Source organism: Ranitomeya imitator, chromosome 1, assembly GCF_032444005.1.
Source record: "Ranitomeya imitator isolate aRanImi1 chromosome 1, aRanImi1.pri, whole genome shotgun sequence".
Classification (NCBI taxonomy): Eukaryota; Metazoa; Chordata; class Amphibia; order Anura; family Dendrobatidae; genus Ranitomeya; species Ranitomeya imitator.
Genome location: NC_091282.1, coordinates 965041403 through 965068889, shown reverse-complemented (window position 1 = coordinate 965068889; position 27487 = coordinate 965041403). Strand labels below are relative to the sequence as shown.

Here is a 27487-nt window from a genome sequence, read left to right as displayed (position 1 = left end):
ACCTTCATTGGCTGAGAAATGGCGCTTTTCGCGTCATTGAAACGCGACTTTGGCGCGAAAGTCGCGTACCGCATGGCCGACCCCGCACAGGGGTCGGATCGGGTTTCATGAAACCCCGACTTAGCCAAAAGTCGGCGACTTTTGAAAATGTTCGACCCGTTTCGCTCAACCCTAGTCATAAGTATTCAGACCCTTTGCTCAGTATTGAGTAGAAGCACCCTTTTGAGCTAGTACAGCTATGAGTCTTCTTGGGAATGATGCAACAAGTTTTTCACACCTGGATTTGGGGATCCTCTGCCATTCTTCCTTGCAGATCCTCTCCAGTTCAGTCAGGTTGGATGGTGAACGTTGGTGGACAGCCATTTTCAGGTCTCTCCAGAGATGCTCAATTGGGTTTAGGTCAGGGCTCTGGCTGAACCAGTCAAAAATGGTCACAGAGTTGTTCTGAAGCCACTCCTTTGTTATTTTAGCTGTGTGCTTAGGGTCTTGTTGGAAGGTGAGCCTTCGGCCAAGTCTGAGGTCCAGAGCACTCTGGAAGAGGTGTTCATCCAGGATATCTCTTTACTTGGCCGCATTCATGTTTCCTTCAATTGCAACCAGTCATCCTGTCCCTGAAGCTGAAAAACACCTCCATACCATAATGCTGCCACCACCATGTTTCACTAGTGGTATTGTATTGGGCAGGTGATGAGCAGTGCCTGGTTTTCTCCACACCTACCACTTAAAATTATCACCAAAATGCTCTATCTTCATCTCATCAGACCAGAGAATCTTATTTGTCATAGTCTGGGAGTACTTCATGTGTTTTTTAGCAAACTCTATGTGGGCTTTCGTATGTCTTCCACTGAGAAGAGGCTTCCGTCGGACCATTCTGCCATGAAGGCCTGACTGGTTGAGGGCTGCAGTTGACTTTGTGGAACTTTGTCCCATCTCCCTACTACATCTCTGGAGCTGTGATCTTGGGTTTCTTCTTTACTTCTGTCACCAAGGCTCTTCTCCCACGATTGCTCAGTTTGGCTGGACGGTCAGGTCTAGGAAGACTTCTAGTGGTCCCAAACTTCTTCCATTTAAGATTATGGTGACAACCTTGAGTACTGCATAAATTCTGTTGTAACCTTGGCCAGATGTGTGCCTTGCCACAATTCTGTCTCTGAGCTCCTAGGCAAGAAGTGTCAGGTGTGTACCATTACAAATCAAGTCATGTCAGTTTAATTTAACACAGCTGGACTTTAATAAAGGAGTAGAACCATCTCAAGGAGGATCACAAGGAAATGGACAGCATGTGACTAAGGCAGGATCCAGCGATTTTTTTAAAAAACGGATCCGTTGCAAATAGTGAAAAACTGATGCAACTGATCTGTTTTGTTTTCTTTAGAGAGAGAACGGAAAATGTGCATGATATCAATGCATGAAAAATGGGATTCAGAGGCCAGATTCATCATTTCACATCTCAGTTTTATACATTTTTCACCGGATCCATCGCTGTGCATTCTTCTGTACGTTTTCTCTGTCCGCCGGAAACAGGTTTTCTGATGGATCTGGCAAAAAGCAGATGAAACATGTGGCCATCGGGTGCAATCTGGCGCTAATACAACTCTATGAAAAAAAAAAAACGGATGAGGCGGAAAAAAAACAGATAAGTTTTTTTCAAAACTTGCCGGATTGTGCCTGACGGCAAAAACCTGATGTGTGAAAGCAGCCAGATATATGGATAGATACATCTATATAAGGTTACGCAGACAGCTGCGGGCTGATATTCACAGCCTAGAGAGGGGCCATTGGATACTGCCCCCCCCTGCTACAAATACCAGCAAGCAGCCACCCCAGAAATGGCGCATCTGTAAGATGCGCCAATTCTGGCACTTAGCCCCTCTCTTCCCACTCCCGAGTAGCGGTGGGATATGGGGTAATATGGGGTTAATGTCACCTTGCTATTGTAAGGTGACATTAAGCCAGGTTAATAATGGAGAGGCATCAATAAGACGCCTATTCATTATTAATCCTAGAGTAGTGAAAGAGTTAAAAAAAAATAAAGACACAGCCGAAAAAAGTATTTTAATATTCTTAATTTAACCATACTTACCATACTCGATTGCCTGCAAAAAATGTCAAATAATAAACCGTATACTCCCTGTTATGGACCTGGTGGTTAGGAGCACCCGGAACGACCTGATGGTTAAACTAACACAGAACAAGCTCTGGGAAGTGGGAGCTCTGCTGACCGCAACCCCTAATCCTATCACACACACTAGAAATAGCCGTGGAGCGTACCTAACTCGGCCTAGACACCTCTTCACAGCCTAAGAGCTAACTAGCCCTAGAGATAGAAAATAAAGCCTACCTTGCCTCAGAGATATTCCCCAAAGGACAAGGCAGCCCCCCACATATATTGACTGTGAGTTAAGATGAAAGTCACAAACACAGGAATGAAACAAGTTTCAGCAAAGGGAGGCCAGACTAACTAAACAGACTGAGGATAGGAAAGGTATCTTTGCGGTCAGCACAAAAAACTACAAAAAGACCATGCAGAGTGTGCAAAAAGACCTCCGCACCGACTCACGGTGCGGAGGTGCCACTCTGCATCCCAGAGCTTCCAGCTAGCAAGGCAAAATCATGATCGCAAGCTGGACAAGAAAACAATGAACAAATAATAAACTAGCAGGGACTTAGCTTCTGCTGGAGTAGAGTAAAGATCCAAGAGCGAACTGAACCAGTACAAGAACATTGACAGCTGGCATGGAGTAACGATCTGAGTGGAGTTAAATAGAGCAGCCAGCCAAAGAATAAACTACGTCACCTGTGGAAGGAACCTCAGAAGCAGCAGCTCCACTCACAGCCACCAGAGGGAGTCCATGGACAGAACTCGCCGAAGTACCATTCATGACCACAGGAGGGAGTTCGATAACAGAATTCACAACAGTACCCCCCCTTGAGGAGGGGTCACCGAACCCTCACCAGAGCCCCCAGGCTGATTAGGACGAGCCAAATGAAAGGCACGAACTAGATCGGCAGCATGAACATCAGAGGCAAAAACCCAGGAATTATCTTCCTGGCCATAACCCTTCCACTTGACCAGGTACTGGAGTTTTCGTCTCGAAATACGAGAATCCAAAATCTTTTCCACCACATACTCCCACTCCCCTTCGACCAACACCGGGGCAGGAGGATCAACGGAGGGAACCATAGGCGCCACGTATCTCCGCAACAACGACCTATGGAACACATTATGGATGGCAAAAGCTGGAAGGGCCAAACGAAATGACACAGGATTGAGAACTTCAGAAATCTTATACGGACCAATGAAACGAGGCTTAAACTTAGGAGAGGAAACCTTCATAGGAACATAACGAGACGACAACCAAACCAAATCCCCCCAACACGAAGTCGGGGACAAACACAGCGCCGGCGGTTAGCGAAACGTTGAGCCTTCTCCTGGGACAATGTCAAATTGTCCACCACATGAGTCCAAATCTGCTGCAACCTGTCCACCACAGTATCCACACCAGGACAGTCCGAAGGCTCAACCTGCCCTGAAGAGAAAAGAGGATGAAAACCAGAATTACAGAAAAACGGCGAAACCAAAGTAGCCGAGCTGGCCCGATTATTAAGGGCGAACTCAGCCAAAGGCAAGAAGGACACCCATTCATCCTGATCAGCAGAAACAAAGCATCTCAGATATGTTTCCAAAGTCTGATTAGTTCGTTCGGTTTGGCCATTTGTCTGAGGATGGAAAGCTGAAGAAAAAGACAAATCAATGCCCATCTTAGCACAAAAGGACCGCCAAAACCTCGAAACAAACTGGGAACCTCTGTCCGAGACGATGTTCTCCGGAATGCCATGCAAACGAACCACATGCTGGAAAAACAATGGCACCAAATCAGAGGAGGAAGGCAATTTAGACAAGGGTACCAAATGGACCATCTTAGAGAAGCGATCACAAACCACCCAAATGACCGACATCCTTTGAGAGACAGGGAGATCTGAAATAAAATCCATGGAAATATGCGTCCAGGGCCTCTTCGGGACCGGCAAGGGCAAAAGCAACCCACTGGCATGAGAACAGCAGGGCTTAGCCCGAGCACAAGTCCCACAGGGCTGCACAAAAGAACGCACATCCCGTGACAAAGAAGGCCACCAAAAGGATCTAGCCACCAAATCTCTGGTACCAAAGATTCCAGGATGACCAGCCAACACCGAACAATGAACCTCAGAGATAACTCTACTAGTCCATCTATCAGGGACAAACAGTTTCTCCGCTGGACAACGGTCAGGTCTATCAGCCTGAAACTTCTGCCGCACCCGCCGCAAATCAGGGGCGATGGCAGACAAAATTACCCCCTCTTTGAGGATACCCGCCGACTCAGGAACACCCGGAGAGTCAGGCACAAAACTCCTTGACAGGGCATCAGCCTTCACATTCTTAGAGCCCGGAAGGTACGAAACCACAAAATCAAAATGGGAGAAAAACAGCGACCATCGAGCCTGTCTAGGATTCAATCGTTTGGCAGACTCGAGATAAGTCAAATTCTTGTGATCCGTCAAAACCACCACGCGATGCTTGGCTCCTTCAAGCCAATGTCGCCACTCCTCGAATGCCCACTTCATGGCCAACAACTCTCGATTGCCAACATCATAATTGCGCTCAGCAGGCGAGAACTTTCTAGAAAAGAAGGCACATGGTTTCATCACCGAGCCATCAGAACTTCTTTGTGACAAAACAGCCCCTGCTCCAATCTCAGAAGCATCAACCTCGACCTGAAACAGGAGCAAAACATCTGGCTGGCGCAACACAGGGGCAGAAGAAAAACGATGCTTCAACTCCTGAAAAGCCTCTACAGCCGCAGAGGACCAATTGACCACATCAGCACCTTTCTTGGTCAAATCAGTCAACGGTTTAGCAACACTAGAAAAATTAGCGATGAAGCGACGGTAAAAATTAGCAAAGCCCAGGAACTTCTGCAGGCTCTTCACAGATGTCGGCTGAGTCCAATCATAAATGGCCTTAACTTTAACAGGGTCCATCTCGATAACAGAAGGGGAAAAAATGAAACCCAAAAATGGAACCTTCTGAACTCCAAAGAGACACTTTGACCCCTTCACAAACAAGGAATTCGCACGAAAGACCTGGAACTCCATTCTGACCTGCTTTACATGAGACTCCCAATCATCTGAAAAGACCAAAATATCATCCAAATATACAATCATCAATCTATCCAGGTACTCTCGGAAGATGTCATGCATAAAGGACTGAAATACAGATGGAGCATTAGAAAGCCCGAAAGGCATAACCAGGTACTCAAAATGGCCCTCGGGTGTATTAAATGCTGTTTTCCATTCATCGCCCTGTTTAATACGCACAAGATTATACGCCCCTCAAAGATCTATCTTGGTGAACCAACTAGCCCCCTTAATCCGAGCAAACAAATCAGACAGCAGCGGCAAAGGGTACTGAAATTTGACTGTGATCTTATTAAGAAGGCGGTAATCAATACAAGGTCTCAAAGAACCATCCTTCTTGGCCACAAAAAAGAACCCTGCTCCCAATGGTGATGATGACGGGCGAATATGACCTTTCTCCAAGGATTCCTTTATATAACTCCGCATAGCGGCGTGCTCTGGCACAGATAAATTGAACAGTCGGCCCTTAGGAAACTTACTACCAGGAATCAAATTAATAGCACAATCGCAATCCCTATGAGGAGGTAGGGCACTGGATTTGGGCTCATCAAATACATCCCGGTAATCCGACAAAAATTCAGGGACTTCAGAAGGAGTGGAAGGCGAAATTGACAGCAATGGAACAACACCATGTATCCCTTGACAACCCCAGCTGGACACAGACATAGATTTCCAATCCAATACTGGATTATGGACCTGTAGCCATGGCAACCCCAAAACGACCACATCATGCAGATTATGCAACACCAAAAAGCGAATATCCTCCTGATGTGCAGGAGCCATGCACATGGTCAATTGAGTCCAGTACTGAGGCTTATTCTTGGCCAAAGGCGTAGCATAAATTCCTCTCAATGGAATAGGATACTGCAAGGGCTCCAAGAAAAAACCACAGCGCCTGCCAAACTCCAAGTCCATCAAATTCAGGGCAGCGCCTGAATCCACAAATGCCATAAGAGAATAGGACGACAAAGAGCAAATCAGAGTAACGGACAAAAGAAATTTAGACTGTACCGTACCAATGGTGGCAGACCTAGCGAACCGCTTAGTGCGCTTAGGACACTCGGAGATAGCATGAGTGGAATCACCACAGTAAAAACACAGCCCATTCTGACGTCTGTGTTCTTGTCGTTCAGCTCTGGTCAAAGTCCTATCACATTGCATAGGCTCAGGCCTATGCTCAGAGAATACCGCCAAATGGTGCACAGCTTTGCGCTCCCGCAAGCGCCGATCGATCTGAATGGCCAAGGACATAGACTCATTCAGACCAGCAGGCGTGGGAAATCCCACCATGACATCCTTAAGGGTTTCAGAAAGACCCTTTCTGAAAATTGCCGCCAGGGCACACTCATTCCACTGAGTAAGCACAGACCACTTTCTAAACTTCTGACAACATACCTCCGCTTCATCCTGACCCTGACACAAAGCCAGCAAGATTTTCTCTGCCTGATCCACTGAATTTGGTTCATCATAAAGCAATCCAAGCGCCAGAAAAAACGCATCTACATCACGCAATGCAGGATCTCCTGGTGCAAGGGAAAATGCCCAGTCTTGAGGGTCACCACGCAACAAAGAAATAATGATTTTTACTTGTTGAACGGGGTCACCAGAGGAGCGGGGTTTCAAAGCAAGAAACAGTTTACAATTATTTTTGAAATTCAGGAACTTAGATCTATCCCCAGAAAACAAATCAGGAATTGGAATTCTAGGCTCTAACATCGGATTCTGAACCACAAAATCTTGAATGTTTTGTACCCTTGCAGTGAGATGATCCACACAAGAGGACAGACCTTGAATGTCCATATCTACAACTGTGTCCTGAACCACCCAGAGGTTAAGGGGAAAAGAAAGACAAAACACACTGCAGAGAAAAAAAAAAGGTCTCAGAACTTCTCTTATCCCTCTATTGAGATGCATTAATACTTTGGGCCAGCTGTACTGTTATGGACCTGGTGGTTAGGAGCACCCGGAACGACCTGATTGTTAAACTAACACAGAACAAGCTCTGGGAAGTGGGAGCTCTGCTGACCGCAACCCCTAATCCTATCACACACACTAGAAATAGCCGTGGAGCGTACCTAACTCGGCCTAGACACCTCTTCACAGCCTAAGAGCTAACTAGCCCTAGAGATAGAAAATAAAGCCTACCTTGCCTCAGAGATGTTCCCCAAAGGAAAAGGCAGCCCCCCACATATATTGACTGTGAGTTAAGATGAAAGTCACAAACACAGGAATGAAACAAGTTTCAGCAAAGGGAGGCCAGACTAACTAAACAGACTGAGGATAGGAAAGGTATCTTTGCGGTCAGCACAAAAAACTACAAAAAGACCACGCAGAGTGTGCAAAAAGACCTCCGCACCGACTCACGGTGCGGAGGTGCCACTCTGCATCCCAGAGCTTCCAGCTAGCAAGGCAAAATCATGATCGCAAGCTGGACAAGAAAACAATGAAAAAAATAATAAACTAGCAGGGACTTAGCTTCTGCTGGAGTAGACAGGTCACCCGAGTGATCCAAGAGCGAACTGAACCAGTACAAGAACATTGACAGCTGGCATGGAGTAACGATCTGAGTGGAGTTAAATAGAGCAGCCAGCCAAAGAATAAACTACGTCACCTGTGGAAGGAACCTCAGAAGCAGCAGCTCCACTCACAGCCACCAGAGGGAGTCCATGGACAGAACTCACCGAAGTACCATTCATGACCACAGGAGGGAGTTCGATAACAGAATTCACAACAACTCCCTGTCCGGCGCAGTCCAATTAATAACGAGTGTCCCACGACGATCTCCCCTATAGAAATTTGACATCGGGTGATGTCACAGTTCTATAGGGCCTTCAGTGACACACTGACAGGAGACAATGGCTCCTGCAGTGCATCACTGAGGTCACCTTAGTTCAGAGTCTCACTTTATGGCAATGCTGGTTGGGAAATGTCTCACACAGCATTGCCACAAGTGAGACTAGGGACTAATTTTTACAGTGGCGGAGGAATACAGTGTGGAAGGATATCTTCCATCATTATATTCCTGGAGCCCCTGGAGAGCGGTCGCATCAGCTGATGCTGATGCTCTCCACGGGAGATCGTCGCGGGACACTCATTTTAATTGGATATCTGTGGACACAGGGAGTATAATGTTTGTTTATTATTTTAATATTTTTTTACAGGTGATACTGGCTTCGGGGATCAAGGTAACAAGGTGATGGTAAGTATGTTGTATGTACTGTATTTCTGTATGTATGTATTGTATGTAATGTATGAATGTACTGTATGTATGTATTGTATGTTATATGTTGTATGTTGTATGAACTGTTATATGTTGCATGTACAGTTATATGTTGTATGTTGTATGTTGTATGTTATATGTTGCATGTTGTATGTACTGTTATATGTTGCATTTTGTATGTTATATGTTGTATGTTATATGTTGTATGATGTATGTTGTATGTTCTGTTGTATGATGTATGTTATATGTTGTATGTTATGTTGTATGTTGCATGTCCATTTATATGTTGTATGTTGTATGTTCTGTTATATGTTGTGTGTTGTATGTTATATGTTCTGTTATATGTTGTATGTTCTGTTGTATGTTATATGTTTATGTTTTTTTTTTTTACATGCAACACATTACCCGGATGATGGGACTACTACTGTCCCATCATTGGCTAATGTGTCAATCACTGTCACTGCAGCAGGCATAGCCTGATGGGACTTGTAGTCCCATCGGATGATGCCTGCACGCACACACACCTGCACAGACCCCCGAGAGCCCCGCAGAGACCCCCGGCAGCCCGCACAGACCCCCTGGCAGCCCGCACAGACCCCTGAGAGCCCGGTACAGACCCCCGGCAGCCCACACTGACCCCTGAGAGCCCTGCACAGACCTCTCGAGAGCCTCGCAGAGACCCCCGGCAGCCCACACAGACCCCCGAGAGCCCTACACAGACCCCCGGCAGCTCCGCACAGACCCCTGGCAGCCCGCACAGACCCCCTGCTGCCCACACAGACCCCTGACAGCCCTGCACAGACCCCCCTGCAGCCAGCACAGACCCCCAGCAGCCCCCACAGACCCCCGAGAGCCCTGCAAAGACCACCAGCAGCCCACACAGACCCCTGAGAGCCCCGCACAGACCCCCAGCAGCCCGCACAGACCCCCGAAAGCCACACACAGACCCCTGAGAGCCCTGCACAGACACCGCCAGCACACACATGCACAGTCTCCGCCCACACACTTCCCCCCTCCCGATCTGCAGCATTTCACCCGCAGCTAAACCGCAGATCTTAGCAATCTAGCAATAATAGGTTGTTATATTGAAATATTAGGTTAGGGTCCCATCAAAGAAAGTAAAGCCTTGCTGTGGCTGATGGACTCTCATTAATTGTCCCATTTATGAGCTAAGTACCTACGTTTTTATAAATATATTCTATTTAGCAGTGGAGCAGTTAAAATGTGATATATTCAATGTTTGCATTCATCCTAGTGCTTGCATTGTGCTGCTGTAATCTTTTGTAGGTATGTATGCATATGTATATGTATTTGGCTTTTGTCCTAAGTCACATTTCAAGGCTCGTTAAAGGGTCAATAGTGACTTGTAGGATTGCTGCTTCCAACAGGCATTGCTATAGAGCTCAAGTCCTCTTCCTCTCTGATGAGGCAATTTTCATATATACATATGTACATATACACACAAACAACATACATTTTGAATGAAAAAAGCACCAGACAATATCACTATTCACATTCAAATATAACATATAGTACTAATAACAAGTTGAATTTCTGCTGCCTCTTTCGGATACCTATTGGGATAGACCTATATCAGACAGTATGGAGACTGGGTCTGTGGGGGTAACACACAGATATGTTGCTTTTTAATGCAGTTTAGTTTTTATTCAATAGGGCTAAACAGCTACTCAGAAGTTTGCTAATGGGGTCTATTGAATTCTAGCTATTCGCTGATATGGTCCATTAAGTAATTGTGAGTAACACAAGTGAGATTACTCACCATTTTTTCCATTGTTTTGCACTGTAGTATATTCTTTATTACATTTTTTCGCATCCATGTGTTCAGTCACAACAAAGATGCACAGCACCACTTGTGACAAGACCAGAAACACTATAAAAATAGTGTGACAAAGCCATTGTGGATGTGACCATGTCATATTTGCAGTCAATCTTCTTAAGTTAGATTTCCTAAAACATTAGAAGAAGCATGCCATTAAATGTAATCCTCTTATTTCAATACAAAGCCACAAGGATACAAATAGGCCGGATTTAAGTGCTACAATTCTAAGGATCTTTTATAAAATAATAATGAGTAAAAGTTGTACAATGTTTTTTCCATTTGTGACTGATTATTGTATAATATTGCTCGCAGTCTTTCATTCCTATATTGATTGATGTTATGCATTCCTATATTAATGCTTGAAATAACAAATTGATTTTCATTTTATTTGAGGTCACAAATTCTTATTAACTCAGCCTAATCTCAATACCGATGAAAGGGATCATCATAAAACCAATGGAATTTCGAGACACTAGATGCAGTCCCATGTACAATGCAAAGTAAACTCACCTTTATCTTATATTTATACGAGTTATAGTAGACAAACACTGTTACCCACAATTGTGTTCCTGCCATATCCAGTTTTCATTTTTGCACCTTTTTTTCTATCCCCTTCATCCAAGATTTAGACATTTTTATTTTTTTGTCAACATAACTGCTCGTATAAGGCTTTGATTATTTGCGTGACAAGTTCAAATATTTAACCCCTTTCTGCCATTGAACATACTATTCCGTCCATGTGGGGTGGGCCCTACTTCCCAAGGATGGAATAGTACATCCAGCGCAATCAGCCGCGCTCCCCCCGTGAATATCGCAGTTGACATCCGGCACTATGTGCCATGAGCGGTCACGGACCGCCCCGGCACATTAACCCCCAGGACACTGCAATCAAACATGATCGCAGTGTTCCAGCGGTATAGGGAAGCATCACACAGGAAGGGGGCTCCCTGTGGGCTTCCCTGAGACCGCCGGAGCAACGAAATGTGATCGCGTTGCTCCGAGGGTCCTTACCTCCTCCTGCCTGTAGCAGGCCCTGATCCAAAATGGCCGAGGGGCTGCATTCGGGTCCCACAGGGAGGTGGCTTCGCAGCGCCTGCTCAGAGCAGGCACCGGGAAGCCTCCAGGAGTGCACGTCAGATCGCTGATCTGACACAGTGCACAGCAAAGTGTCAGATCAGAAATAAATAATAATAATAAAAAAAAGTGTTCCAATAAATAAATTCCTTTATCTAAATAATAAAAAAAAACAATAAAAGTACACATATTTAGTATCGCCGTGTCCGTAACGACTCGACCTATAAAATTGTAGCACTAGTTAACCCCTTCAGTAAACACCGTAAAAAAAAAAAAAAACAGGTAAAAAACAAAGCTTTATTATCATACCGCCAAACAAAAACTGGAATAACACACAATCAAAAAGACGGATATAAATAACTAGGGTACCACTGAAAACATCATCTTGTCCCACAAAAAACGAGCCACCATACAGCATCATCAGCAAAAAAATAAAAAAGTTATAGTCCTCAGAATAACGCGATGCAAAAATAATTATTTTTTCTGTAAAATAGTTTTTATCGTATAAAAGCAACAAAGCATTAAAAAATGATATTAATGAGGTATCGCTGTAATCATACTGACCTGAAGAATAAAACTACTTTATCCATTTTACCAAATGCGGAACGGTATAATCGCCCCCCCAAAAGAAATTCATGAATAGCTGGTTTTTGGTCATTCTGCCTCACAGCAATCGGAATAAAAGCGATCAAAAAATGTCACGTGCCCGAAAATGTTGCCAATAAAAATGTCAACTTGTCCTGCAAAAAACAGGACCTCACATGACTCTGTGGACCAAAATATGGAAAAATTATAGCTCTCAAAATGTGTTAACGCAAAAAACTATTTTTGCAATAAAAAGCATCTTTTAGTGTGCGACGGCTGACAGTCATAAAAATCCACAAAAAAACCTGCTATAAAAGTAAATCAACCCCCACTTCATCACCCCCTTAGTTTGTGAAAAATTAAAAAATTAAAAAAATGTATTTATTTCCATTTTCCCCTTAGGGTTAGGGCTAGGGCTAGGGTTAGGGTTAGGGCTAGGGTTAGTGCTAGGGTTAGGGTTAGGGCTAGGGTTAGGGTAAGGGTTAGGGTTATTGTTAGTGTTAGGGCTAGGGTTAGGGTTAGGGCTAGGGATAGGGCTAGGGTTAGGCTGAGGGTTAGGGCTAGGGTTAGGGTTACAGTTAGGGTTGGGCCTAAAGTTAGGGTTTGGATTAGGCTACGTTCACATTTGCATTGTGCGATGTTGCGTCAGAGACGCAACGCACAACGCAAACAAAAATGCAACAAAACGCATGCTAAAATGCAGCGTTTTGCGACGCATGCGTCCTTTTTTGCCGAATTTTGGACGCAAAAAAAATGCAACTTGCTGCGTCCTCTGCGCCCTACTGTCATGGTCAGGACATGGTTAATGTCCTGTCAGGGTTAATTTTTGCTAGCCTCTTTTCTATATTGGGAGGGGTATTTATACTCGCTCCTAGCCTGGTTTCTCTGTCAGCTATAGATTCTGTTTCTGTCTGTATGCGTGACTCCTGGATTGTGTGCCTGGTTTGCATAGCGTTGTCTTGCTTTCTGTGCTTTACCCTGTTTGTGTTCCTGGCTACTGAACTCTGGCTTTGCTTCTGACGATCCTCTGTCTCTGTTTTGGTACCTCGTTATCTCCTGGCTACGACTTCTGCTTGTTTGATAATTCTTTAGTGCTTGTCCCTTCTCTGTTTCCCTGGCATCTGGCTCCGCCCCCTTTTCCTCCTCCCACTCTGTCACATGGTCTAGGTCCTGTTCGTTACCTGTACACTCTGTTTCATGTCAAAGGTCCTGTGGGTTCAGGTTAGTAACTTGGCATTTTGCTCAACTGCTGTGTACAGCTTCCCCTGCAGCATAGATATCCAGGCACCGTGACATTATAGCTGACCTTACAGTCTTTTTCCCTGGTGGGGGGTTCTTGGTATGCCATGGATCCTGTACAGGTTCTCACGGGGCAGATTAATGAGCTCTCCCAGTTGTTGCAGAAGCTGTCTGTGGAACAGCAAGCCCTGGTCCACTCGCACCAGCAGGTGCAGAGAGATGTGGCAGGTGCTTTACAGATGTCTGTTTCCTTGCGGTCCCGGGAGGGGGGCACCACTGATGTATCCCTGGTGGACCCCGAACCACCTGTAAAGTTACCTGATTCTTTTTCTGGGGATAAAAAGTTATTCAGGGTCTTTAGGGAGGGATGCAGGTTGTTTTTTGAGTTGCGTCCCCGGGCCTCGGGAAATGAAAGACAGAGGGTGGGGGTAGTTATGTCTTTATTAAGGGGGTCCCCTCAAGCATGGGCCTTCTCCCTCTCTCCCTCTGCTCCTGAACGCATGTCTGTGAACCTGTTTTTTGAGTCCCTGGGGCTCATTTATGATGAACCAGATAGAGTACATCTGGCGGAGGAAATGGTGATGAGTTTGACACAAGGGAAGCACTCTGCTGAATGGTTCTGCTCAGAGTTTAGGCGCTGGGCAGCTGAAATTTCTTGGAATGATGCAGCCCTGAGGGGGTTGTTCCGCATGAGTCTGTCTGACCATCTGAAGGACGCTCTGGCACTTCATCCTCCTCCTAATACCCTGGAGGATGCCATGACACAGGCAGTTCGAATGGACCGGAGACTCCATGCTCGAGGAGTGATGCAGCAAGAGACTTCCTTGTTTTCCAAATTGCGTGACGCTGCTCCTGTATCTGAACCCATGGAGATTGGGTCAGTTTCGGTTATGGAGAAAGAAAGGAGGCGCCGGAGAGACAATCAATTGTGCTTTTACTGTGGAGCCTCTGGACATTGGAAAAGCAACTGTCCACTCTGCCCTTCTTCTGTGAAACCGTCTGAGAAACGACTGAGTCTGGGCAACAATCGAGGAGGTTGTCCAGACTCCCAGGTACATGTTTTTTCACTTGCCAAAATATTGCTTCAAGTGGAATTGGAACTTGCTGGCGGTCCTGTGGTGACCACCGCCTTTGTTGACTGTGGCTCTTCTATTAATTTGATTGATGCCCAAGTTGTGACTCGTCATAAGATAGGGACAGTCAGGCTGAAAAACCCTGTTAAAGTTGTGGCTGTTGATTCATCCCCTCTTACCCGGGATGGAATTTGTTTCGGGACTGATGTTTTTGCTCTGAAGGTGGGTTCCACTCATGTGGAAAAATTAAGTTGCTTTGTAATGAATAATCTACCTGCAGGACTGGTACTGGGTATGCCTTGGCTGCAACGCCACAATCCTGTCATTGATTGGGTGTCAGGGGAAATCACTCAATGGAGATGTAAGGGTAATGGTCCGTGTTGAAACCTGGAACCTCTTGTTAACCCTATTAAGTCTGTATCTGTGTCGTCTGTCGGTCTGGAGGGTATTCTGGAGTACCTGAAGGACTTCGAAGACGTGTTTTCCGAAAGTGAGGCTGAGGCGCTTCCACCACATCGACCCGGTGATTGTGCAATTGATTTGATCCCGGGAGCCAAATTACCCAAGGCTCGTCTGTACAATTTGTCTGGGCCTGAGCGCCAATCTATGAAAGAGTACATCACAGAGAGTCTCCGCAAGGGGCATATTCGGCCCTCTGTCTCACCCGTTGCTGCGGGGTTTTTCTTTGTCAAGAAAAAAGATGGTGGTTTGCGACCGTGCCTCGACTTTCGAGAACTAAATAAGATTACTGTTAAAAACACGTATCCTCTTCCTATGATTCCTGATTTATGTAATCAACTCACTGGGGCCAAGTGGTTTTCCAAGCTTGACTTACGAGAGGCTTATAATCTGATAAGGATCCGAGAGGGGGATGAATGGAAAACAGCATTTCTGATGACCGAGGGCTTGTTTGAAAATTTGGTCATGCCCTTCGGTCTCACCAACGCTCCTGCTGTTTTCCAGAGTTTTATTAATGTTGTGTTTTCTGACCTGATTGGGCGTTATGTTGTCATTTACCTGGATGACATCTTGATATACTCAGAGGACAGTCAGTCACACTTACACCATCTTCACTCGGTTCTTGTAAGACTCAGGGAGAACCATTTATATGCTAAGCTGGAGAAGTGCTCGTTCTTTTTGCAAGAAATGTCTTTTCTGGGGTTAATTGTATCTGGGGAGGGATTCCGCATGGATCCTGGGAAGGTTCAGGCCATTTCTGATTGGGTGCAACCTCAGGACCTGAAGGGGTTGCAACGATTTCTGGGCTTCGCTAATTATTATAGGAAATTCATTAAAGGGTTTTCGCAGGTAGTGAAACCCTTGACGGACCTCACACTCAAAGGGGCGGATGTAAAAAATTGGTCCATGGCCGCAAAAAATTCCTTTCTGACACTGAAGAAATGTTTCACTTCAGCACCCGTGTTGATACAACCCGATCCATCGAAACCTTTTATCGTGGAGGTTGACGCCTCGGAGGTGGGGGTGGGGGCAGTGTTGTCTCAGGGTCCGTCCACCCTTACTAACCTTAAACCCTGTGCCTTTTTCTCAAAAAAATTCTCTTCGGCCGAGAGAAATTATGATGTCGGCAACAGAGAATTGTTAGCAATTAAATTGGCCTTCGAAGAATGGAGGCATTTTCTGGAGGGGGCTGTTTTTCCCGTTATGGTCATCACTGATCATAAAAATTTGGCCTATATCGAGTCCGCTAAGAGATTAACCCCCAGACAGGCTCGGTGGGCACTTTTTTTTCTCGGTTTCATTTTACCATTACATTTCGACCAGGGTCTAAAAATGTGAAGGCGGATGCCTTATCCCGTAGTTTTGATTCTGTGTCCCCTCCAGAACCTCCTTCCTCCATTCTTCAACCTGGAGTGGTTGTGGCTGAAGTCTCATCTGAGTTACAGAGGGAGATTTTGAATGCACAAGCACAAGCTCCCAGGAATAAACCCCAAGGTAAACTGTTTGTACCCGATCACTTCCGTTTCACACTTCTGCAAGAATTTCATGATTCTGTGTTGAGTGCACACCCTGGGATTGCAGCTACTCGGGGGGCAGTAGCTAGGAACTTTTGGTGGCCTTCTATGGGTTCGGATATCAAAAAGTTTGTGAATTCTTGTGGGGTGTGTGCTCGTTCTAAGAGCTCTCTGGTCCAGCCGGCCGGGGAGTTGGTACCTTTGCCAGTTCCGGATGGACCCTGGACGCACCTCTCCATGGATTTTATCACTAATCTTCCGTCTTCCAAGGGCAACTCTGTGGTTTGGGTTGTGGTTGATAGGTTTTCAAAGCAAGCCCATTTTGTGCCGCTACCTGCGTTGCCTTCTGCTGAAACCTTGGCTCGCTTGTTTATTCAGCATATAGTTCGGTTGCATGGGGTCTCTGTGAATGTGGTGTCTGACAGGGGTGTGCAGTTTGTGGCCAGGTTTTGGAGAGCTTTTTGTAAGAAGTTGGGGGTTACGTTGTCATATTCCTCTGCTTATCACCCGGAATCCAACAGACAGACTGAACGCACCAACCAGTCGTTGGAACAGATTTTGAGATGCCTGGCCTCTTCCAGACAGGAGGACTGGTGTGAGGTTTTTCCCATGGCTGAGCTTGCGTTCAATTGTCGTATTAATCAGTCTACTGGCAAATCTTCTTTTGAAGTCAATTGTGGATTTGTTCCACAGTTTGGAGAATTTTCCCGCATGGATTCTGGTTGCCCTGGTGCTGAGGGTCTGGTGCAACAGTTAAGAACCCTTTGGAGGGAGGCTCAGGCGAACATCTCCAAAGCCCAAAAGAGGTACAAACATTTTGCAGACAGGAGGAGGGGGTCAGCTCCTACACTGACGGTGGGGGAGAAGGTATGGTTGTCTACTCGTAACATCAAACTTAAGATTCCCTCCATGAAGTTGGGCCCCAGGTTTATGGGTCCATACAAGATTATTGAGGTGATCAACCCGGTGGCCTATAGGTTACAGTTGCCCACCTCTTTCAAAATTTCTAATGTCTTCCACAGGTCCCTATTAAAACCTGTGGGGACGGTTAGAGAAGATTCTTCATTTGTTCCGCCAGTATTGGTAGAGGGTCAGCTGGAGTATGAGGTAGGGCGCATAATTGATTCACGGTGGGTGCGTTGTAGGCTTCAGTACCTTGTACATTGGAAGGGGTTTTCTATTGAGGATAGGTCATGGGTTCCGGCCAGTTCTGTGCATGCTGATCGACTGGTGCGGGCTTTTCATGTAAGATACCCTGAGAAGCCTGGGGGTCCAATGGCCCCCCGTTAAGGGGGGGGGTACTGTCATGGTCAGGACATGGTTAATGTCCTGTCAGGGTTAATTTTTGCTAGCCTCTTTTCTATATTGGGAGGGGTATTTATACTCGCTCCTAGCCTGGTTTCTCTGTCAGCTATAGATTCTGTTTCTGTCTGTATGTGTGACTCCTGGATTGTGTGCCTGGTTTGCATAGCGTTGTCTTGCTTTCTGTGCTTTACCCTGTTTGTGTTCCTGGCTACTGAACTCTGGCTTTGCTTCTGACGATCCTCTGTCTCTCTGTTTTGGTACCTCGTTATCTCCTGGCTACGACTTCTGCTTGTTTGATAATTCTTTAGTGCTTGTCCCTTCTCTGTTTCCCTGGCATCTGGCTCCGCCCCCTTTTCCTCCTCCCACTCTGTCACATGGTCTAGGTCCTGTTCGTTACCTGTACACTCTGTTTCATGTCAAAGGTCCTGTGGGTTCAGGTTAGTAACTTGACATTTTGCTCAACTGCTGTGTGCAGCTTCCCCTGCAGCATAGATATCCAGGCACCGTGACACCTACGCTTGCGGCAAAAAAACCGCATGTGTCGCAAAATGCAGCACAACGCATGTCCATGCGCCCCCTATGTTAAACATAGGGGCGCAAGGCGCATGCGTCGCCACGGCTGCGCCCGACGCAGCCTGGCACAACGCTAATGTGAACGTAGCCTTACATTTACAGTTGGGAATAGTGTTGGAATTAGGGTTAAGGGTGTGTTACGGTTAGGGGTGTGGTTAGGGTTACCATTGAGATTAGGGTTAGGGGTGTGTTTGGATTAGTTTTTCAGTTATATTTGGGGTTTTCCACTTTTTAGGCACATCAGGGGCTCTCCAAACGCGACATGGCGTCCGATCTCAATTCCAGCCAATTCTGCATTGAAAAACAGTGCTCCTTCCCTTCTTAACTCTCCCATGCACCCAAACAGGGGTTTACCCCAACATATGGGGTATCAGCGTACTCAGCACACATTGGACAACAACTTTTGGGGAAATACAAAACTTGAGGCTAAAAGTAATTTTTGTGGAAAAAAAAGATTTTTATATTTTCACGGCTCTGCGTTATAAACTGTAGTGAAATACTTGGGGGTTCACAATTCTCACAACACATCTATATAAGTTCCGTGGGGGGTCTAGTTTCCAATATGGGGTCACTTGTGGGGGGTTTCTACTGTTTAGTTACATCAGGGACTCTGCAAATGTAACTTGACGCCTGCAGACCAATCCATCTAAGTCTGCATTCCAAATGGTGCTCCTTCCCTTCTGAGCTCTCCCATGCGTCCAAACGGTGGTTCCCCCCACATATGGGGTATCAGCGTACTTGGGACAAATTGAACAACAACTTTTGGGGTCCAATTTCTCCTGTTACCCTTGGGAAAATACAAAACTGGGAAAAAAAATAATTTTTATTTTCATGGCTTTGTGTTATAAACTGTAGTGAAACACTTGGGGGTTCAAAGCTCGCACAACACATCTAGATGAGTTCCTTAGTGGGTCTACTTTCCAAAATGGTGTCACTTGTGGGGGGTTTCAATGTTTAGGCACATCAGTGGCTCTCCAAACGCAACATGGCGTCCCATCTCAATTCCAGTCAATTTTGCATTGAAAAGTCAAACGGCGCTCCTTCCCTTCCAAGCTCTCCCTTGCACCCAAACAGTGGTTTATCCCCACATATGGGGTATCAGCATACTCAGGAGAAATTGTACAACAACTTTTGGGGTCCAATTTCTTATCTTACCCTTGGGAAAATAAAAAATTGGGGGCGAAAAGATCATTTTTGTGAAAAGATATGATTTTTTATTTTTATGGCTCTGACCCATTAAGCGATTCACAGAAGTTCATAATGCAAAGTGCTCACCACACATTTAGATAAGTTCCTTAGGAGGTCTACTTTCCAAAATGGTGTCACTTGTGGGGTTTTCAATGTTTAGGCACATCAGGGGCTCTCCAAAGGCAACATGGTGTCCCATCTCAATTCCAGTCAATTTTGCATTGAAAAGTCAAATGGTGCTCCTTCGCTTCTGAGCTCTGCCATGCGCCCAAACAGTGGTTTACCCCCACATATGGGGTATCAGCGCACTCAGGACAAGTTGTACAACAACTTTTGTTGTCCATTTTCTCCTGTTACCCTTGGTAAAATAAAACAAATAGGAGCTGAAGTAAATTTTTTGTGAAAAAAGTTAAATGTTCATTTTTATTTAAACATTCCAAAAATTCCTGTTAAACACCTGAAGGGTTAATAAACTTGTTAAATGTGGTTTTCAGAACCTTGAGGGATGCAGTTTTTAGAATGGTTTCATACTTGGTTATTTTCTATCTTATAGACCCCTCAAAATGACTTCAAATGAGATGTGGTTCCTAAAAAAAATGGTGTTGTAAAAATGAGAAATTGCTGGTCAAATTTTAACCCTTATAACTCCCTAACAAAAAAATTTTGGTTCCATAATTGTGCTGATGTAAAGTAGACATGTGGGAAATGTTACTTATTAAGTTTTGTTTGACATATCTCTGTGATTTAATTGCATAAAAAAATCAAAGTTGGAAAATTGCGAAATTTTCTAAATTTTCACCAAATTTCCATTTTTTTCACAAATAAATGCAGGTAATAGCAAAGAAATTTTTACCACTATCATGAACTACAATGTGTCACAAGAAAACGTTGTCAGAATCACCAGGATCCATTGAAGCGTTCCAGAGTTATAACCTCATAAAGGGACAGTGGTCAGAATTGTAAAAATTGGCCCGGTCAATACCGTGCAAACCATCCTTGGGGGTAAAGGGGTTAAATGACAGCATTTATTTTTGGTATACAATGTACTTTAAATCAGAAAGAATTTCCAAGAGTGGTGAAATAGTGGAAAAAAAAATTGGTCTTGTTTTTAGGTTTTGTTTGCACAGTGTTCATAAAGCTGTTAGAATGAACTTGGATCATGATTTGCATGCCATCGTAGTCATGATTGCTGTGTTACTATATTTGTATAAGTGTTGTTTTTCTGTAAGTGGTGAAAAAAATTGATGAATGAAAATTTTGCAAACACGGAAATTTGTTTTATGTTGTCATTTTCTGAAACCCATAACTGTGTTTTCATTGGTGGACCTGTGTGTGGGCTTGATTTTTGCATGCCATTCTGATGTTTTTATTAATAAATACCATTATGGGGTGCATACAACATTTAGACCATTTTTTGTTCTTTTTATTTCCTTTCTTAGGAAGGCGAGTAAACCAAAAACCATGTTTACTACATAGGGTCATATTTCTGTCCAGCCACTTCACCGATGCCTCCAACTTGTGCCAGTCATTTCACTGGCTACCCATTCACTACAGGGTCCAGTATAAACTCATCTCTCTCACCCACAAAGCTCTCCACAGTTCTGCACTGCCTTATATCTCCTCTCTCATCTCCGTCTATCGCCCTACACGTGCCCTCCGTTCTACAAATGACCTAAGACTAACATTCCCCGTAATCCGAACCTCGCACCTCCGTCTCCAAGACTTCTCTCGTGCTGCGCCAGCTCTCTGGAATGCACTTCCCCAGTTGATCAGACTGATACCTAGCCCTGACCTATTCAAGCACGCTTTAAAAACCCATCCCTTCAAACAAGCCTACCACATCAACTACTCAGTAAACTAACTTTGTCCTGTTCTCTCCTTCCAAATATTATCTGCATGTGAATCTGCACCCTACTATTCATCTGTCTCCATACCTTCCATACACACGATAACTGCACTTGATGCTTGATTATTGCACTTAAACACACGGGCTGATGACCGGATCATGCAGCTTTATATGAAAATCCCTATTTATTATAATTGCCAGACCAGAAATAACAAGCACTTTTCACCTATTGTGTCCCCCCATTTCCTTGTAGATTGTAAGCTTGCGAGCAGGGACATCACCCCTAATGTCACTGTTTAAATTGTCTTAACTTGTACTGAATTTATTGTCTGTACATGTCCCCGCTTAATTGTAAAGTGCTGCGGAATATGTTGGCGCTATATAAATAAAAATTATTATTATTATTATAGGTGAATTAAGTTTATAACTTGATAACTTTAGTGCAGCAATAACAACTATGTTTAATTTTTTTAGGGTGAGATAGGAGGTGATTTTTATATTTTTTTAATCTGTTTTATATTTTAAATCGTTTTTTATTGTTTACTTTAATTTTTAGTCCTTAAAAGGACTTGAACCTGTGAACGTTTGTTTTACAAATCGCAAACCTGCAGTACTGCAGCATGTAGCGATAATGATGTTCTGCTTTGAAAGCTGTCTATAGTTTGGGATTTATATTGAGACCAAAATTGCAGTGACAAGGACCTTCAGCAGTCCATTCTCTGACACCCAGCAGTTGCATTGGTGGCAGGAAGTGCCTCGTACACACTGGTAATAAGTATTTAATCTGTATTTAAATGGTTAAACACAAGTAATCCGACATATGAGTATTATATACTATGAATTCTCTAGATTTGTGACTTGCTGTTCTGCATTATTATTTTTTTTTACGGTCTTGGGTTCAATCTCAAGCCATGGCAACTTCATGGACAAATGATTTGTGAGCTGTAGGAAGAACAATCTTGTGCAAGCCTAAATCCCACCAGGGTCTTCTCCGCTATTATCTTTATAGTTCTAAGCCATCAGGTTGTTGGTCTTCCTCCTCGTCCTGTTTCTTCTATTCTTTTTCGAACATGATGTCCTTATTCAATAATTTCTCTCTTCGTATGGTGTACAAAGTAGTCAAGTCGTATCTAGGTGATCCTTGCTTCCAGTAACAGGTCTGGCTTGATTTGAACCAAAATTTATTTATTTGTTCTTCTCGCCATCCATAGTATTGATAACATTCTTCTCAAGCACTGCATTTCGAAGAAATTCTTCTTTTGTATTGGTTCTTTATGGTTCAGGTTTCATTATGACCCTGTGAGTAATGCCCCCTTGGTAAAGACAATAATAATTAGCACTTAATAAAAAAAGCCAAAATCTCTGGAACTATTCAGCACCTTTTAAAAAAACAAACAAACATAAAATGGTGTACTCAAATGAGCAGTGGAAAAAAAAAGGAGAGGCCACTTCTACAAGTCCTCTTTAAGGCTACGTTCACAATTGCGTTGTGCGGTGCTGCGTCGGCGACGCAATGCACAACGCAAACAAAACGCATGCAAAACGCATTGTTTTGTGACGCATGTGTCCTTTTTTGGCATGATTTTGGACGCAAAAAAGATGCAACTTGCTGCATCCTCTGCGCCCTGACACTTGCGCCAAAAAAGACGCATGCATCACAAAACGCATGAAAACGCATTTGTCCATGCGCCCCCATGTTAAATATAGGGGCGCATGACGCATGCGTCGCCGCGGCTGTGCCCGACGCAGCCCCGCAAAACGCTAATGTGAACGTAGCCTAAGCTGTGCCAGAATTTAATAAGTTAGCTACTTTGGGAAATATACTACCATGACTTATAATCAGGTTCCATTATGGTATTTGTAATTTTGACAAAAATTGCTTCAGCGTGCATATTTAGAGGAATTGTATATTTACAACAAACCTGGTTTATCAATTATCTCCGTTTTATCTGTACAGAATAATAAAAGTATATATATGTTACATGTATTATGTCAACACATTCTTGTTATGGGTATAGGCATTGATATTCATACAGTAGAAATTCATCGGGATACATGCTAGACTTAAAGAGCACTAAAATTTCAATGATTATGAAGGATAAATTAGGTGAGTTTGTTATGCTGCCCAGCAATTAACCCAAAGCTGACTTGGGCAAAGATCAAATGATGATTAGGCGTAAAGGCTAGTTTACTTACACTAGCCTGAGGATGATAATATTAAAACTTCTCCAAATATTTCCATTAACAGCATCTTGCCGTAATATATTAGGATAAGATAGAAGATGCTTCTTCCTGTTCTATCACTCATGTAATGAAAGGTGCATCAACTATCTGGACCTATATCTTCACACTTTTAAGTGAAACAATGGGAAACATCACCTGATGCAAATAGTTCCTTTATCTTTTTATTCACAGACAGGAGCATTTGCTTTAAGCACTTATCTTAAGAAGCAGCTGCTCATCTGAAAGATAAACTCAGATGAAAAGTAATTGGGAATGGAAAGTTTGGTGGATAACATTTTTCATTTCTCTAGAAAACTGCATTATCAGAAACATAGAATATTGGATTATATGACCTCTAGCACTTATCAATAAAAGCACTAACTCTCATGGGCAATGGCGAGCTAGTAGATGGAGAGTTGTAAGGGAGCTGAGTAAATGAGTGAATGTACTGAAGATTACGTTGGAAAGATATGAGTTTGTTGAAATAAAAAAGTAAAGAAATGCCAAGATTTTTTCAACTAATAAAATACTAAACCAATTATATTTGAAAACATAATGTGTTTTTATTTATGATATTTTATTTAATGTTAAAGGGGTTGTCCCATGAGAAAGAGTGCTGTTTAATTGAAAAATAATGGAAATTATTCATTTTCATAATTGGACTTCACACTCACAAATCCTCGCTTACCCCAGCACCCTCCTACCTACCATTCAGTCAGAAATCTACAAGCCATTAACCCTCATACACTTTCAGACTCCCTACACTCATCATTGTCCCCAATCTCTTCTTTTTCCTGTCCTGATCTGGCTGTACATTACTTCAATGACACTCTTAGAAGCACCCTGGACCAAGTAGCTCCCCTCACCCTCAGAACCTCCAAACACAGAGTGAAACAGCCCTGGCTCACATCGCAAACCCGATATCTCCAGCAATGCTCTAGGTGTGCTGAACACTTATGGAGGAAAACATGCACACCAGAAGACTTCATACACTTCAAATTTATGTTAAGGACCTATAACTCTGCCCTTCACATCGCCAAGCAGACCTACTTCACCACCCTGATCTCCTCATTATCCAACAACCCCAAGAAACTTTTTGACACCTTTCACTCCCTCCTCAGGCCAAAAGCACAAGCCCCTATTACAGACATTTGTGCTGATGACCTGGCCTCCCACTTTATAGAGAAAATAGACAATATCTGTCAGGAAATCTGCTCCCAACCACTAAGTTCAGTGACTCCCATCCCTTCCCTCATTTCCCCTGGCTCACTCTCCACATTCGATCCCATCACAGAAGAAGTCTCCAAGCTCCTCTCCTCTTCTCGTCCGACTACATGCACTACCGACCCCATTCCCTCACATCTCCTCCAGTCTCTCTCTCCAGTCGTCACAAGTCACCTAACTACAATCTTTAATCTCTCCCTCTCCTCTGGCATTTTCCCCTCCTCCTTCAAACACTCTATCATTACTCCATTACTAAAGAAACCCACCCTCGACCCATCTTGCACAAACAACTACAGACCGGTCTCCAATCTCCCCTTCATCTCTAAACTCTTTGAGCCCCTGAAATACTCCCACCTTCCCCGTTACCTCTCCACTCACTCCTTCCTAGACCCTTCACAGTCCGGTTTCTGCCCCTACATTCGACAGAAACTGCACTCATCAAAGTGACCAATGACCCTCTGACAGCAAAACATAATGGTGACCACTCTCTGCTCATTCTTCTCGACCTTTCTGCAGCTTTTGACACTGTTGATCACCCTCTCCTGCTCTCTAGGCTCCAGTCACTAGGCATTAAGGACACTGCTCTCTCCTGGTTCTCCTCCTACCTTTCTGACCGCTCCTTCAGTGTTCTGTTCTCTGACTCCACTTCATCTCCTCTTCCTCTCGCTGTCGGGGTACCTCAGGGCTCAGTCCTTGGCCCCCTTCTATTCTCCCTCTACATGGCCCCAATTGGACAGACCATCAGCAGATTTGGCTTTCAGTACCATCTTTATGCTGATGACACACAACTATACATGTCATCCACTGACCTTACTCCCGCTGTGCTACAGAACACCACTGACTGTCTGTCCGCAGTCTCCAACATCATGTCTGCTCTCTATCTGAAACTCAACCTCTCCGAAACTGAACTTCTTCTGCTCCCGCCATCTACTAACCTCCATAAATCTGACATTTCCCTCTCCGTGGATGGCACCATAATAACACTCCAGCAGCAGGCGCGCTGTCTGGGTGTTATGTTTGACTCCAATCTCTCCTTCACCTCCCATATAAAATCTCTTGTCCACTCATGCCGCTTACACCTAAAGAACATCTGTAGAATCCGCCCTTTTCTCACCATGGAGACAACTAAAACCCTCACTGTCGCCCCGATCCACTCCCGCCTGGACTACTGCAATTCTCTATTCATTGGCCTCCCCCTCACTCGACTTTCCACTCTCCAGTCCATCCTTAATGCAGCAGCCAGGGTCGTCCATCTGGTTAATCGTTACTCGGACGCGTCCACTCTTCACCAGTCATTACACTGGCTACCCATTCATTACAGGATACAATTCAAAGTACTTGTTCTCACCCACAAAGCTCTCCACAGTGCGGCACCCCCTTACATCTCCTCCCTCATTTCTGTCTATCGGCCTAACAGACCACTGCGCTCTGCAAATGACTTTCGACTAACCTCTGCACTAATCCGTACCTCCCACTCCCGACTCCAAGACTTCTCCTGTGCTGCGCCAATCCTCTGGAATGCTCTACCCCAAGATATTAGGACCATCCACAATTTGCATAGTTTTAGGCGCTCGCTCAAAACACATTTGTTCAGAGTGGCCTATCACGTTCACTAATCAAAGTCATTTTATGTTTGTGTGTGTGTGCAGCCCATTCACTATCCCTATCTATTCCCCAACCCCTGAAGATGGCTGGACCATCATTGTAAATACATCATTGTAAATACACACCTGTACTTTGTATCTCCCCCTCCTCATTGTAGATTGTAAGTTCTCACGAGCAGGGTCGTCTTATTAGTCTTATATTTTGTATTGCTAACGTTGTTACTTATGACTTTTGTGTTTGAAACTGTTAAACTGTAAAGCGCTGCAGAATATGTTGACGCTATATAAATAAATATTATTATTATATTTATTTTACATTTTAAAATGCATTTTTATCGTCATGATTAACCGGAAGAAATGCTGTATACAAATTGCCTATACAAAAATATAATATAAAATTGTTTAGCTTAGAAGGAGACACCTTAGATAAATTCTGTTAGATTAAATATAACAGAAAGCATGGAAAGTCTACTTCTAAAGCAGATAGATGAAGCTGCAACCCATAATGAGGTCCTGGTTATGGGGGACTTTAACTACCCGGATATTAACTGGGAAACAGAAACCTGTGAAACCCATAAAGGCAACAGGTTTCTGCTAATAACCAAGAAAAATTATCTTTCACAATTGGTGCAGAATCCAACCAGAGGAGCAGCACTTTTAGACCTAATACTATCTAATAGACCTGACAGAATAACAAATCTGCAGGTGGTTGGGCATTTAGGAAATAGCGACCACAATATTGTGCAGTTTCACCTGTCTTTCACTAGGGGGACTTGTCAGGGAGTCACAAAAACATTGAACTTTAGGAAGGCAAAGTTTGACCAGCTTAGAGATGCCCTTAATCTGGTAGACTGGGACAATATCCTCAGAAATGAGAATACAGATAATAAATGGGAAATGTTTAAGAACATCCTAAATAGGCAGTGTAAGCGGTTTATACCTTGTGGGAATAAAAGGACTAGAAATAGGAAAAACCCAATGTGGCTAAACAAAGAAGTAAGACAGGCAATTAACAGTAAAAAGAAAGCATTTGCACTACTAAAGCAGGATGGCACCATTGAAGCTCTAAAAAACTATAGGGAGAAAAATACTTTATCTAAAAAACTAATTAAAGCTGCCAAAAAGGAAACAGAGAAGCACATTGCTAAGGAGAGTAAAACTAATCCCAAACTGTTCTTCAACTATATCAATAGTAAAAGAATAAAAACTGAAAATGTAGGCCCCTTAAAAAATAGTGAGGAAAGAATGGTTGTAGATGACGAGGAAAAAGCTAACATATTAAACACCTTCTTCTCCACGGTATTCACGGTGGAAAATGAAATGCTAGGTGAAATCCCAAGAA

General features: G+C 44.0%; 1 protein-coding gene across 1 annotated transcript in view; it reads right to left on the bottom strand.

Moving 5' to 3' along the window:
• The window catches only part of LOC138656668 (EF-hand calcium-binding domain-containing protein 14-like), a 295394-nt gene that overhangs the window by 187881 nt on the left and 80026 nt on the right, over positions 1-27487 (bottom strand). Inside the window, exon 2 of the mRNA XM_069743764.1 lies at positions 10179-10366. Within this exon, the coding sequence (XP_069599865.1) occupies positions 10179-10366 (188 nt within the window). The remainder of the gene's footprint in view (positions 1-10178; positions 10367-27487) is intronic.